Source organism: Erpetoichthys calabaricus, chromosome 8 (assembly GCF_900747795.2).
Source record: "Erpetoichthys calabaricus chromosome 8, fErpCal1.3, whole genome shotgun sequence".
NCBI lineage: Eukaryota > Metazoa > Chordata > Cladistia > Polypteriformes > Polypteridae > Erpetoichthys > Erpetoichthys calabaricus.
The window spans coordinates 197,339,016-197,351,847 of NC_041401.2; the positions used below are offsets into that span (position 1 = coordinate 197,339,016).

Genomic DNA, 12,832 nt, shown 5'->3' on the forward strand with positions numbered 1-12,832 from the left:
TTCATTAAATTAAGATTCTGCTGTAGTTCAACTTATTATATCTGCACTGGCCTCTCGATTGTGTGCTGCTCTTTTAGGAAAAGATGGACAAAACACTGCATTTGCTGCAGAATACAGACCCAGCTGTCGCCCAGCCAGACTCGCCAGAACTTCTACATTTAGAAGGTAATTTCCAGTTTTTGAGGTTTGCTTTTTTATATTAAGTTTATGTATACTATTACAAAAGTGTTAAACAGCCATTCATGTCTCTGGTATAACTGTTTATAAAGAAAGAAATAATAAATATTTAACAATTTTAAAGGGTACTTTAAGGAAGAACGCTGTTTTTTTACACATTATTTACCCCATTTGGTTTCTAGTGATGGCTGAGGAAATTTTTTATCTGTTATTTTTGTGAAGAATGGACATACAATTTCTGATGAATGGGAGTGAATGGTGACCCAACACTGGACAAGTCGAGCAAACAAAAACGTCCATTAAAAAAAAAAAAACAAATTCACATTACTCGTGTCACGTAATCTGCATGTCAAGTCATCCAGTTGTATGTTCACAATATGCAAACCACATGTAGTTTTTGCTAAAATATTGTCTGTGAAAGTACAAATAGTCCCTCAAGAGGAAGTCCTGTTACATGGGGGTCATGCTTTTGAATTGAAGACAGGACTCTTGACCATTAATTGAGGGGGAGAGCGATGGGTCTTCAGTTCAGAAGAGCAATCCCATGACAAAGAGCTTCCATGTTTGTCTACATTCACTAACGATATTTTATCTAAAACTACTTGTGTTTTGCACATTGTGATTCGAAGACTTGACGTGTGGATTATGTGACATGAGTAATAGGTGAATTTTTCATGGACGTTTTTGGTTTTGTTTGCTGTTGGTCACCATTGGTTTCTTCCCATAACTCTCAGAAATTTCATTATGTCTGTTCTCCACAAAAGCATGAAATTAAAACTGCATGGGGTAACGTAAAAAAAATCATTTTCAGATGGAGCATTCCTTTCAGCTTTATGATATGTAGCTGAGATATGCAAAGTTGTCCTGTTGGCCATTGTTTTGGCCAATAATGTGACGTACAATTGGAAATTAATTTGGGGTTTATGCATGCCAAGAAGATGTTCTTGTGCCATTTATTTTTACTATTGGTTTAGATTTTTAAAAGTTATCCTGTGTCTAGTAGTCTTCTATACAATGCAGTTGTACCAAAAGGTGGCTTTTGTGGCTTCCCGGTACATTTAGTCCGGAGATATTTGTACAGCTGACTTTATCTTCCAATGTGCTGCCTTAGAAGGCCAAAACATGTCATTGCATCAATGATGTAACACACTTGGCCTGCCTGAAGCTGTTTTTATATGTTCTCGAGTTACTAAAAAGAAATCACCAATTATTATCATTTCTGTAACAGATATCTGTCAACAGATGGGACCAATGATTGATGAAAAATTAGAAGAAATTGACAGGTAAGAGTTGCGACTTTGATTGCAAGTTTAGAATTGATTTTTTTTTTCCCTTTGACCTAAATTTTCTAAAATGTGGGAAACTTTTGATTGTTGGTCACAAATAGGCAGACTTGACTAAAGGAATAAAGCAACAGTAGAGCCTGCCATCCTCACCAGTTTGTCCAGGCGTGAGGCGTCCCTCTTCTTAATGCTGCCTCCCCAGCACACCACCGTGTAGAAGAGGGCGCTCACCACAGTCTGATAGAACATCTGCAGCATCTTATTGCAGATGTTGAAGGACGCCAGCCTTCTAGGGAAGTATAGTCGGCTCTGTCCTCTCTTACACAGAGCATCAGTATTGGCAGTCCAGTCTAATTTATTATCCAGCTGCACTCCCAGGTATTCATAGGTCTGCACCCTCTGCACACAGTCACCTCTGATGATCACGGGGTCCGTGAGGGGTCTGGGCCTCCTAAGATCCACCACCAGCTCCTTGGTTTTGCTGGTGTTCAGGTGTAGGTGGTTTGAGTCGCACCATTTAACAAAGTCCTTGATTAGGTCCCTATACTCCTCCTCCTGCCCATTCCTGATGCAGCCCACGATAGCAGTGTCGTCAGCGAACCTTTGCACGTGGCAGGACTCCGAGTTGTATTGGAAGTCCGATGTATATAGGCTGAACAGGACCGGAGAAAGTATAGTCCCCTGCGGCGCTCCTGTGTTGCTGACCACAATGTCAGACGTGCAGTTCCCAAGACGCACATACTGAGATCTGTCTTTAAGATAGTCCATGATCCATGCCACCAGGTATGAATCTACTCCCATCTCTGTCAGCTTGTCCCTAAGGAGCAGAGGTTGGATTGTGTTGAAGGCGCTAGAGAAGTCTAGAAACATAATTCTTACAGCACCACTGCCTCTGTCCAAGTGAGAGAGGGATCGGTGTAGCATATAGATGACGGCATCCTCTGCTCCCACCTTCTCTTGGTATGCGAACTGCAGAGGGTCGAGGGCGTGTTGAACCTGTGGCCTCAGGTGGTGAAGCAGCAGCCTCTCCATGGTCTTCATCACATGTGATGTCAGAGGAACAGGCCGGAAGTCATTCAGCTCACTAGGACGTGATACCTTTGGGACTGGGGTGATGCAAGATGTTTTCCAAAGCCTCGGGACTCTCCCCTGTTCCAGGCTCAGGTTGAAGATGCGCTGTAGAGGACCCCCCAGCTCCGATGCACAGACCTTCAGCAGTCGTGGCGATACTCCATCTGGACCCGCTGCTTTGCTGGCACGAAGTCTCCTCAGCTCTCTGCTCACCTGCGCTGTTGTAATTGTGGGTGGGGATGTCTCTCCTATGCTGGTATCAGCAGAAGGTTGTGTGGAGGGTTAGGGTTAGGTTATGTAGGAAGCCCTTCAAGATAGAGAAGCTTTTATCTGTGGCACCAATCACAGGATCCTCTATGGTGGCTCTGGCATGCCAATAAGATTGAATCCAGCCTTGCAGCATGGGTACATACCACGGGGACCTAGTAACAAAAGTGTTGTCTTTTCTGCACACTGTGACTGAAATGTAAACCATTACTTTGGAAAATTTAAGTCTGCAAAAGATCTTTGTACTGCTTGCTTGTCATTGGTGATGTGCCTGAGTTGTGGACCAAGTGATATCCAGTCCATAATCAAAAATCCAGAAGGAGAGCAAAACTGGCTCCAATTGCACATTCAATACATTTGGAATTCTTAACAGATTTGTAAAATGGTACCTTGTGGGTTTTCAAGTACTAAGAGGCTTCAAGTTGGCATATTCAGATTTTAAGTAAGGATCCTCTATGCTGAAATTTGTGTAGTAAAATGTAGATTGAAAATGGATGTGTGCTTTTTTGTTTAATAAAAAGGTTATTTCATTTATTCTCCACATTCATGGGTTAATCAGGATAATTAATTCATTAATCAGAATTGATTACTTTTCCCTGACAGTGTTGGTGAGGTAACATTTCCTTTGCTTTCTGACAAGATTACTTTGTTATAATTTATTTTGAAGAAAGCTCTCGGTTCTTTTCACAGGAAACATTCCGAGTTGTCCGAGTTGAATGTGAAAGTTTTGGAAGCCCTGGAACTTTATAACAAGCTGGTGAATGAAGCTCCCGTGTACCCCGTGTATTCCAAGCTACAGCCTCAGGCACCTTATCCACAGATGCCAACAAGTGTGCCATTGCAGGTGAGACCCCCACAATGAACTGAGAGGAAGGGTCCAGCTTTGGGGCTAAATGTACAGTATAGTAAAGACCCCCGGAACTCAAGTGACCCAAAATGTCCTCTCCTGTACGTGTTGTTGGTAAAACTGAAAAGTACAGCCTCATGTATTCCATTAACCTTGACCTAAATTTAGCGTAGCTCTAAACGATCACATCAGCTCTGCAGGTTTCTTTTTAGTTAAATAGATAGATACTTTATTAATCCCAAGGGGAAATTTACAATTCCCAGTTCTGACTCAGTGTAACATTCTTCATGTTCTGCCTTTTTAAAAGACGTGATGTACTTTGTGAGGACAAAGAATATGTGCTGTGTGCAGAAAGGGAGACATTTTATTTGAATACTTGTCAGTTTCAGGAGTGTCACTTTTATGTTCCTTTTAAACTGTAAAAGTTGTTCTGCTGTTCTGGGTGGGACAGGAGGTGAAGGTACTGTATATCTACATCTCTGAATGGACAATCGTGACACAACTTCAAGAGCTTCCTGATGGGTTATCAAAGTCGCTGCCATTAAGTGTGGTTTGGATTTGTTTGCATTTCATGCTGTATTCTTGACAGGAAGATAAAACTCTTGAACAGAAACCTTTAAATGACCCAGCAGCTCTCATGTTCTTCTTCTAAGATTTGAGTGTCCAGGAAACTGCACATTTTGGACTAATTGATATGTGACGGGAAGATGGAGTTTAATCTCTTCCATTATGGTCAGACCGCGGATTTCCTAAAAGACGTCTCCTTTGTAATGAGTGCTGGCTGATGTGCTCTCTTTAATATTTTATCATTGCATTGATTGCTACTTTCTAATCATGCATAAACTCATTATTATGAAAATAAGTGATTGAGCATAAAAAATCATAATCCACCCAAACAGTTCTGTGATGTCACTGACAACAACATGTCTGTAGTGACATTTTCACAGAGTCCCTTTGATGGAGTCTGGTAATTGCAGGGAAAGGTGAAAAAGCAGTTCATTCTTACAGCGATTGTCGTGAATGGCTGCCAGCACATGCCTCAGCCTCCATAGCCCTCCAAGCGAATGACGTGACACATCTTCAGTTTATTAAAGAGAAGGACCACTGTATGCGTGGTTTGTTTTTTTCCCCAGAGACAAGAATGATGTACCAGGAATTAAGCTGAATAAATAAGCACACATCTCTCAATGTACTTGTTATTTGCAGACTTTTGCAGGTCATCCACAAAGTGGCACATATATGGCACCAGGAATTCCACAGGTGGCTCCAGGACAGACCTACAGTTTAGGACCCGAGCAGATTGGCCCCCTTCGGTCACTTCCTCCGACAGTGAATTCCTCAGTCGCAAACCAGCCAAGCTCATCTCCATATATGGGGTACTGTGTTTGTTCAAATATATTTTAGATCATCTTCTTCTTCTTTTGTGTGTTTATCATCTTGGTGTGCAGCAGTAATCCTGCAAATGGTAAAGAATGTTGCTTCTTGAAACATTACAGCAGAATTGTGAGGAGATATACAGGTGCTGGTCATAAAATTAGAATATCATGACAAAGTTGATTTATTTCAGTAATTCCTTTCAAAAAGTGAAACTTCTTTTAATGTTGATGATTATAACTGACAACTAATGAAAGTCCCAAGTTCAGTATCTCGGAAAATTAGAATATTGTGAAAAGGTTCAATATTGAAGACACCTGGTGCCACACTCTAATCAGCTAATTAACTCCAAACCCCTGCAAAAGCCTTTAAATGGTCTCTCAGTCGAGTTCTGTAGGCTACACAATCATGGGGAAGACTGCTGACTTGACAGTTGTCCAAAAGACGACCATTGACACCTTGCACAAGGAGGGTAAGACACAAAAGGTCATTGCTAAAGAGGCTGGCTGTTCACAGAGCTCTGTGTCCAAGCACATTAATAGAGAGGCGAAGGGAAGGACAAGATGTGGTAGAAAAAAGTGGACAAGCAATAGGGATAACCGCACCCTGGAGAGGATTGGGAAACAAAACCCATTCAAAAATGTGGGGGAGATTCACAAAGAGTGGACTGCAGCTGGAGTCAGTGCTTCAAGAACCACCACGCACAGACGTATGCAAGACATGGGTTTCAGCTGTAGCATTCCTTGTGTCAAGCCACTCTTGAACAAGAGACAGCGTCAGAAGCGTCTCGCCTTTGGACTGCTGCTGAGTGGTCCAAAGTTATGTTCTCTGATGAAAGTAAATTTTGCATTTCCTTTGGAAATCAAGGTCCCAGAGTCTGGAGGAAGAGAGGAGAGGCACAGAATCCACGTTGCGTGAGGTGCAGTGTAAAGTTTCCACAGTCAGTGATGGTTTGGGGTGCCATGTCATCTGCTGGTGTTGGTCCATTGTGTTTTCTGAGGTCCAAGGTCAACGCAGCCGTCTACCAGGAAGTTTTAGTGCACTTCATGCTTCCTGCTGCTGACGAACTTTATGGAGATGCAGATTTCATTTTCCAACAGGACCTGGCACCTGGCACACAGTGCCAAAGCTACCAGTACCTGGTTTAAGGACCATGGTATCCCTGTTCTTGATTGGCCAGCAAACTCACCTGACCTTAACCCCATAGAAAATCTATGGGGTATTGTGAAGAGGAAGATGCAATACGCCAGACCCAACAATTCAGAAGAGCTGAAGGCCACTATCAGAGCAACATGGGCTCTCCTAACACCTGAGCAGTACCACAGACTGATCGACTCCATGCCACGCCGCATTGCTGCAGTAATCCAGGCCAAAGGAGCCCCAACTAAATATTGAGTGCTGTACACGCTCATACTTTTCATGTTCATACCTTTCAGTTGGCCAACATTTCTAAAAATCCTTTTTTTGCATTGGTCTTAATTGATACTCTAATTTTCCGAGATACTGAATTTGGGACTTTCATTAGTTGTCAGTTATAATCACCAACATTAAAAGAAATAAACATTTGAAATACATCAGTCTGTGTGTAATGAATGAATCTAATATACAAGTTTCACTTTTTGAATGGAATTCCTGAAATAAATCAACTTTGTCATGATATTCTAATTTTATGACCAGCACCTGTACGAATGCGGTAGTTGTCTTTCATTGAGAATGTGTTTGAATTAGAGAAGAGGTTTATGATACGCCATTAGGCTGAACTTTTTGTTTTCTTCTGTTTCTGCAGCACTGGACTCAATCCTTCCTACATGAGTCAAGCCGCAGGTTGCCCGGTGCCGTATCCCCCTCAGCACATGGGGGTGGCAATGGACATGTCCGCCTATCAGAACACTAATGCCAGCATGACGCAGTCGTCCACGTTTCCTGTGACATCTCAAGCTCTCCCGGTCCATCAGCCGCAGCCCACCTATTACCAACAGCCCCTCCTTTAAGTGCCCGGACTCCACCGGCTGTCGTGCATTTCTTTGAAAGTGGGTTTGGAGAAGAGCAGACCACGGAAATTTAAGTAGAAAGATGTTATCATGTGATTGCAAACTGCCCTGTGGCATCTTGGCGTTCCTTCAAGGTGGAAGGTTAAGTTTAAATTTGGGTGAATGAGATGCTGAAAGGCATTTAGCGTTTTTTTTTTTTTCTTCAGTCCATGTTTATAATTTTATAAATATTTAAAATGAAGTGTATAAAACACCTGGAGCAAAAGAATTCCTAATAAACGCTGCTCCATTTTGTACTCCTAAAGCTTTTCTTTAGGATGCTGGCACTGTTGTAGAAGGAAACGCATTTTGTCTTAGGAGTGGAGAGGCCTGTTGCTCCACCATTTGTAGAGCTGGCACAGTGAATGGCGGCACTCCTCGCGTGTTATTTCACAGGCTGGCACAGTGGTGACGCTGACGATCCTGTTGTCATTGTATGTCACATCACTGCAGGTTAAAGCGCTGATGATTCTTAACACGAAGACCTTCCTTGAATGCTCGGCAAGCCTGTGCGGGATGCCGTATTGTACTCCATGGCATACTTTTTTTTATAATTCTTCTTAGTTGAGATTCAATTGCTAAAGGATTCATCCCTTACCACCTTCTCCATAATCAGTACCGACAATGTAGTAATTGGTTTTAAGCTGTGTGTTTATGTACGGTGTGGTGAGCTGTTTGATTTTCTCTTTTTAATCATCCAGAAATAAACCCTGTTGATGCCGCCTAAGAAAATGCAAAGCGTAGAAACACAAAATGACTGGCAAGTCGCCACCTCCTGGTCCACAGCTGGTCACGTTGCTAACTTGTAACGCTGTTTTCTCTGTACGACGCAGCAGTTCTCTTAATTTAATTTGTAAATGACATTTCTCCTCTGGCCTCATTCCTCTTCAATGTCCTGTTTATTAATCAAGTGTGTTGATGTTGATGCTCTTCATATTCAGCCATGTTGCCGTTTTTCTACATTCTGAATCACCATCTGCTACTAACACTTTTGATGGCCAAAAGAGACCAAATGTTGTCTGTTAAGTCAGTAGTTTGTGTGTCTTCAGACCCCCCACCAGAAAGGTTAACACTTTGTGACAGACTAGCAGACATGACATTAACAGTCGGTGAGGAGCTGCGCCGCGTACACACGCTCTGTAAATTAGCCGTACGATAGTCAGGATCTGTTCCTGTTGCACCTTACCTTTATAAACCTTTTGCTAGCCGCTGGCTGCCTTTTTCTTTAAACTGATTAAAGAGGAATTAAAGCTGCTGGATGGAAACTAAATCTTACTAGGGTTTCTTAAACTTTATATTCAATGTTTAGATGATATCTTGCAAGCAATGGTTTTATAACATGACAGTTCTTTTTGGAATTTGTTACATCTGCATTGTAAAATGTTTATCAGTAAATACTAGAAATAAATTTTATCTTGTGAGTAGGCTCTCCTAAAACACTACCTGCGTTCTGCCGTCGTCTTAGGAGAAATGGGAAAGTGTTGTCATTTAATGGAAGGACCAGAAATGGGAGCTCACGGTGACGGGAACAGAAAACGAGGCGTGAGAATGTCGGTCTTACCTGGGCCTACTGGGAGGACCCCATCCATCTGGGGGGTCCTGTGATCCTGGACTGAACTGTCTGTCAGCTGCCAGCAGGGTGTGCAGAGACTCTGAGAAATGAACCCTCAGTGGCACTTGGCTGTCATGAAAGGCGTCCGATAATTAATAATAATAATAATAATTCTTAATGCCGCGGCAGGCGTGCTTTACTCAACTGACCGCACACAAGCCCCTTGCGATTAGTTTATCCAAGAAATGGTCCGACTTTGTTTTTTCCATTACAGTTTTCTATCAGTTCCTGGTATTAATACAGAATGGAATATGTGATGCTGAATTGGTGCCGCTGTGTTGACAGCGATGCAATACGTGAAAATGGCGCTCGTCTTAAAGGGTTCATTTATTCTGCTGTGTTACTCTGCCTAATTCGTAATTTACGGTCATTTGCTTTAATTTCTGTAACGTTAACGTCAATCGATTTGTGTTTGGAACACAAACCAGAAGCTGAAGTCCATCTGCTGACTCCTAACATGGCGGACCGCGAGCAGGTTTGGCTGCTGCTTTCTTACGGTGGACCTCGACTTTGAGCAGACCCCCCAGGAGACGCTGCAGATGTTTTTTTTTCTTTGTCTTCAAGGTCCTTCTTTTCCACTCGCCCCTTTCTGCTGCAACCCACCTTTATGTATTTTTGATATTCCTGCCTGATCCTCCTCTTATCTTTGTGCGTGTGCCGAAATGAAGAAGATGAGCCAGTTAGGCCGCCCCTTCAGCCTGCTGCATGTCCACAACTTCAGATCATCTGTTTGAATGGTTGTTGTTGGAGTTTCAGCTTCCTCCTTCTTGGCCTCTCTGTCTGTACCCATAAACCTGAAGACCACTGTCTGCTGGGATGGACCACCTACTGAGCTCTCCATGGGTTCTTCCCGATGGTCTCGGTCAAGGCCTGCTGCCATCAGAAGCTCCTTGGGTGGTGATGTGTGTTTTAAGCCACAGTTTCTTCAAGTGCAGGTTGTGACTCGCCTTTGTATTTCGGGGCAGTGGGCCGCATGTGTTTAGCAAAGCCCCTCTCAAGGGGTTGTTGCAGGTTCTTCAACCAACTATGACTGTCGGCAGTGATTCTCAGTCTGGTGCTCGTTATCCAGTGGGTCTCGAAGACCGAGATTGGGGTGCAAGGACCAAAACAAAAGTACACGAAACTTGATTAAGCTATACGTCACAGGCGATTAAAAAGACGTGGAGTGGAGGAGTAAACATTAGAACACTCTGGACGAGGAGAAGCCATTGAGCCCCACAAAGCTCGCCAGTCCTCTCCACTTCATTCTTCTAAAATAACATCAAGTTGAGTTTTGAAAGTCCTCCTGTCCACCACACTACTCGGTCGCTTATGTCGGTCAAAGAAAAACTTGTGAAAGTTTGTGTGAAATTGACCTTAAAGCAGCCGAAAAGTGAGAGTAACAAAGCCGTCGAGCTGTTCATTCCAGTTCGGTGTTTCTGTATAGCGCCTTTCAGTGTGTGCAGGCCTGACTGCTCCAACGCCAAAGGTGTTTCAGAGTGAATGACCTGACAGGATCTTCAAGGATAATGTTGGGACTTTTCAAGTCAGAGTTCTTTCTTCACAGACGTGCTGTTTATGCAGATGTAGAATGAAATTGTGTACCAAAGTGCAGCGTTTTGTGTACATTTTAAAACCACGTCACCTGCACTGACGTTTTAGATTGGAAGTAACGGCAGCACCGGCACACACAAGTCTTAAAACTTACCGAAGCTGTGGAGTGTCGATGTGCGTCTGGGGATTACACACTTGTGTCCATTTGGAACAATAATACGCCATTTTAAAAGAGGACCAGCTGGGTGGGTGGCACATCAGCACTTGTGGTCACCCTAATGACCCCCCGACCCCGGCGTGGTCTCCTCACGAAAGGCCAAGTCGCACTAAGTGGTTGGATTTTGTTCAGAGTTTCTTTCATGTTTATGTGTGGACTCAACAGGGCGTTGTACCAGCGACCGCTGCTTAAATGCTTACTGGTTCACAAACATGGAAGACAAATCTTCTTTTATTGAAGTTGGTAAAGTTTGGGCTTTTTTCTTTTTCCCAGATTCCAGTGTCGAGCACCAGGGTCCGCAAAATGAATATTTTTAAAATGGATAGAAAAGGCCAGACTTTGGGACACAATTTCACATGGCCAGTGGGTGAAGAAACAACACGGCGTCATCCATTGTGAGTACGCGACTGATGAAAATGGCGGCGAGGAACACAAAAACCTGGGGAGGGGGACAGGCAGGGCGAGAGGGGGCCGAGTCTGTGCTCAGTCGCACTCCATGGCCCTGATACCCTGTGGCTCGTTGTTGCCGCCTTTTGTCTGGGAACCGGAACTTTCTAGTGGGCAGTGGGTGGGACTCGTCGACATGTTGGCAGACAAGTCCGCAGGTCAAGGGTCTTCGTTTTAAAAGTAGTAGTAAAATTTCAAAGCAAAACCGTTCACGCAAAACTAAAATCAGACGTAATACACACGCCATGAAAACGAAGCCAATCCAGCTGCTCTGTTTCTCAACCTCAAATCCTGCAGCGCCAATAAAGCCGAGCCATGTCTGACTTTGGCTTCTCTGTGTCTGTAGCAGCAGACGGCGGCCAACGGGCCGAGTGAAAGAGGACCACATCCCAGCATGCTCTGCAGCCCCTTCACAGGTGTGGGCGGGGCCTCTGCATGCTCTGCAGCCCATTCACAGATGTGGGTGGGGCTGCTGTAGCATGTTCAAGTGTGGGTGGGGCCTCCACATGCTCTGCAGTACATTCAGGTGTGTGGGAGGGGCCTCTGTAGCACATACATGTGTGGGAGTGGCCTCTGAAGCCCATTCACGTGTGTGGGCGGGGCCTCCTTACAGCGAGTTCTGGTTGACAGAAAAGGCAAACCAAGTCGAGATGAGCGCAAGGCACCCGGATTAGTGGCACTCTGAAGAAATGCCAGCCACAGCAGGAAGACGTGTGTCACATGTCTGAAATCTTCCCTCGAAATGCCCAAGTCTAAATATTCTCGATTGTAACTGAAATTTGTCTCCCTCTGAGAGAAGGCTAGTAAAGCATCAAATACTGCATCACCTTCCTCACATGACCCTCCACCCCACATGAACCTCAGGGGGGGGTCTAGGACCACCGGTGAAGAATCAGATATCAAAACTGTGATCGTATTGGTGATCGACCTCAAACACATTTGCTGATTTCACTGATGGCCATTTCTTTCAATGCTTTGTTTAACGGAGATGCGTGGACCCCTCGTCTCCCATTAGGGGGTGAACCCCTGGGTTTGGTTGATGCACAACTTCAAGTTCTGGTCATTGTTGCTGAAGCCCCCGCCATTGGTTTGCTCTTTATCATAAGGGTGTCATTTCCTGCAAAAAGATGGTCCACAAATGAGGGTGTAGAGGGCCAAAGATAGGGGTGGGGGACCCCAAAAAAGCTTGACGTCTTCCATCACTAGACATCCAGAGGTAGCGTAATTTGGGGGTTTTCTCATACCTGGTGAGTCAGGAACCACCGGACTCAAAAACGTGGAAGTGATTTGAGTAAAAGCCGAGGTGGTCCTGAGGGGTCTGTGGCTTACGCTGTGCCTTTCACCTCCCTGGCCTGAATGAGTGACATTTTATTCCCAAATAAGTTGACAGAAGCTGACGGCTCGCCAGGAAAAGGCCCCGGATGTGTGTGTGTGTGTGTGTGTGTGTGTGTCTCTTAGTCACCCTCCTCCTCCTCCTCGATCACCTTAAAATAGAAAAGCCTCGTAAATACGCAGCGCTTTGTGTTGTGGTGTCAGACTGCCGCCGGTGAGTGACATCAGTAAGCGGCTCCTCTCGAGGGCTTCAGGTGACGATGAGTAATGCAGAGGCTTGAAAACGACAACGAGGGGAGCGGACCACCTGCTTCATTTCGAATGCACGGCCCCTCAGCTTTGTGACGCTTCCATAAATCTCAAGTCCTTGTTGTTTGTGCGTTTGGGGAGAGGAAACAAAGCAAAGCTGCGGCTTCTCTGAGCGGCGGCTCCATTCGGTGATTTGCCCCGTTCTGTCCGGCGTCGGGTGTTTCCCACCGCAGGGGCCAATGAGTTCCTGTACAACTGAGACACTTGGGGTCCTCAGCTGTAACCTTGATGAACATTATGTGCCGTACAAAGCGAGGCCGTGTGAAGTGTGGCGCGATTGGGAGTTCACGTGGACCCCCACCACACCCCCTAATGCTCTGAAGCAATCTCTAT

General features: G+C 44.6%; 1 protein-coding gene across 1 annotated transcript in view; it reads left to right on the forward strand.

Moving 5' to 3' along the window:
- stam2 (signal transducing adaptor molecule (SH3 domain and ITAM motif) 2) overlaps window positions 1-8,470 on the forward strand; it is a 31,215-nt gene extending 22,745 nt beyond the window's left edge. Inside the window, exons 10-14 of the mRNA XM_028808083.2 lie at window positions 78-165; window positions 1,406-1,460; window positions 3,489-3,642; window positions 4,852-5,021; window positions 6,806-8,470. Of these exons, the coding sequence (XP_028663916.1) occupies window positions 78-165; window positions 1,406-1,460; window positions 3,489-3,642; window positions 4,852-5,021; window positions 6,806-7,010 (672 nt within the window). The 3' untranslated portion in view covers window positions 7,011-8,470. The remainder of the gene's footprint in view (window positions 1-77; window positions 166-1,405; window positions 1,461-3,488; window positions 3,643-4,851; window positions 5,022-6,805) is intronic.
- The last annotated feature ends 4,362 nt before the right edge of the window (window positions 8,471-12,832 follow it).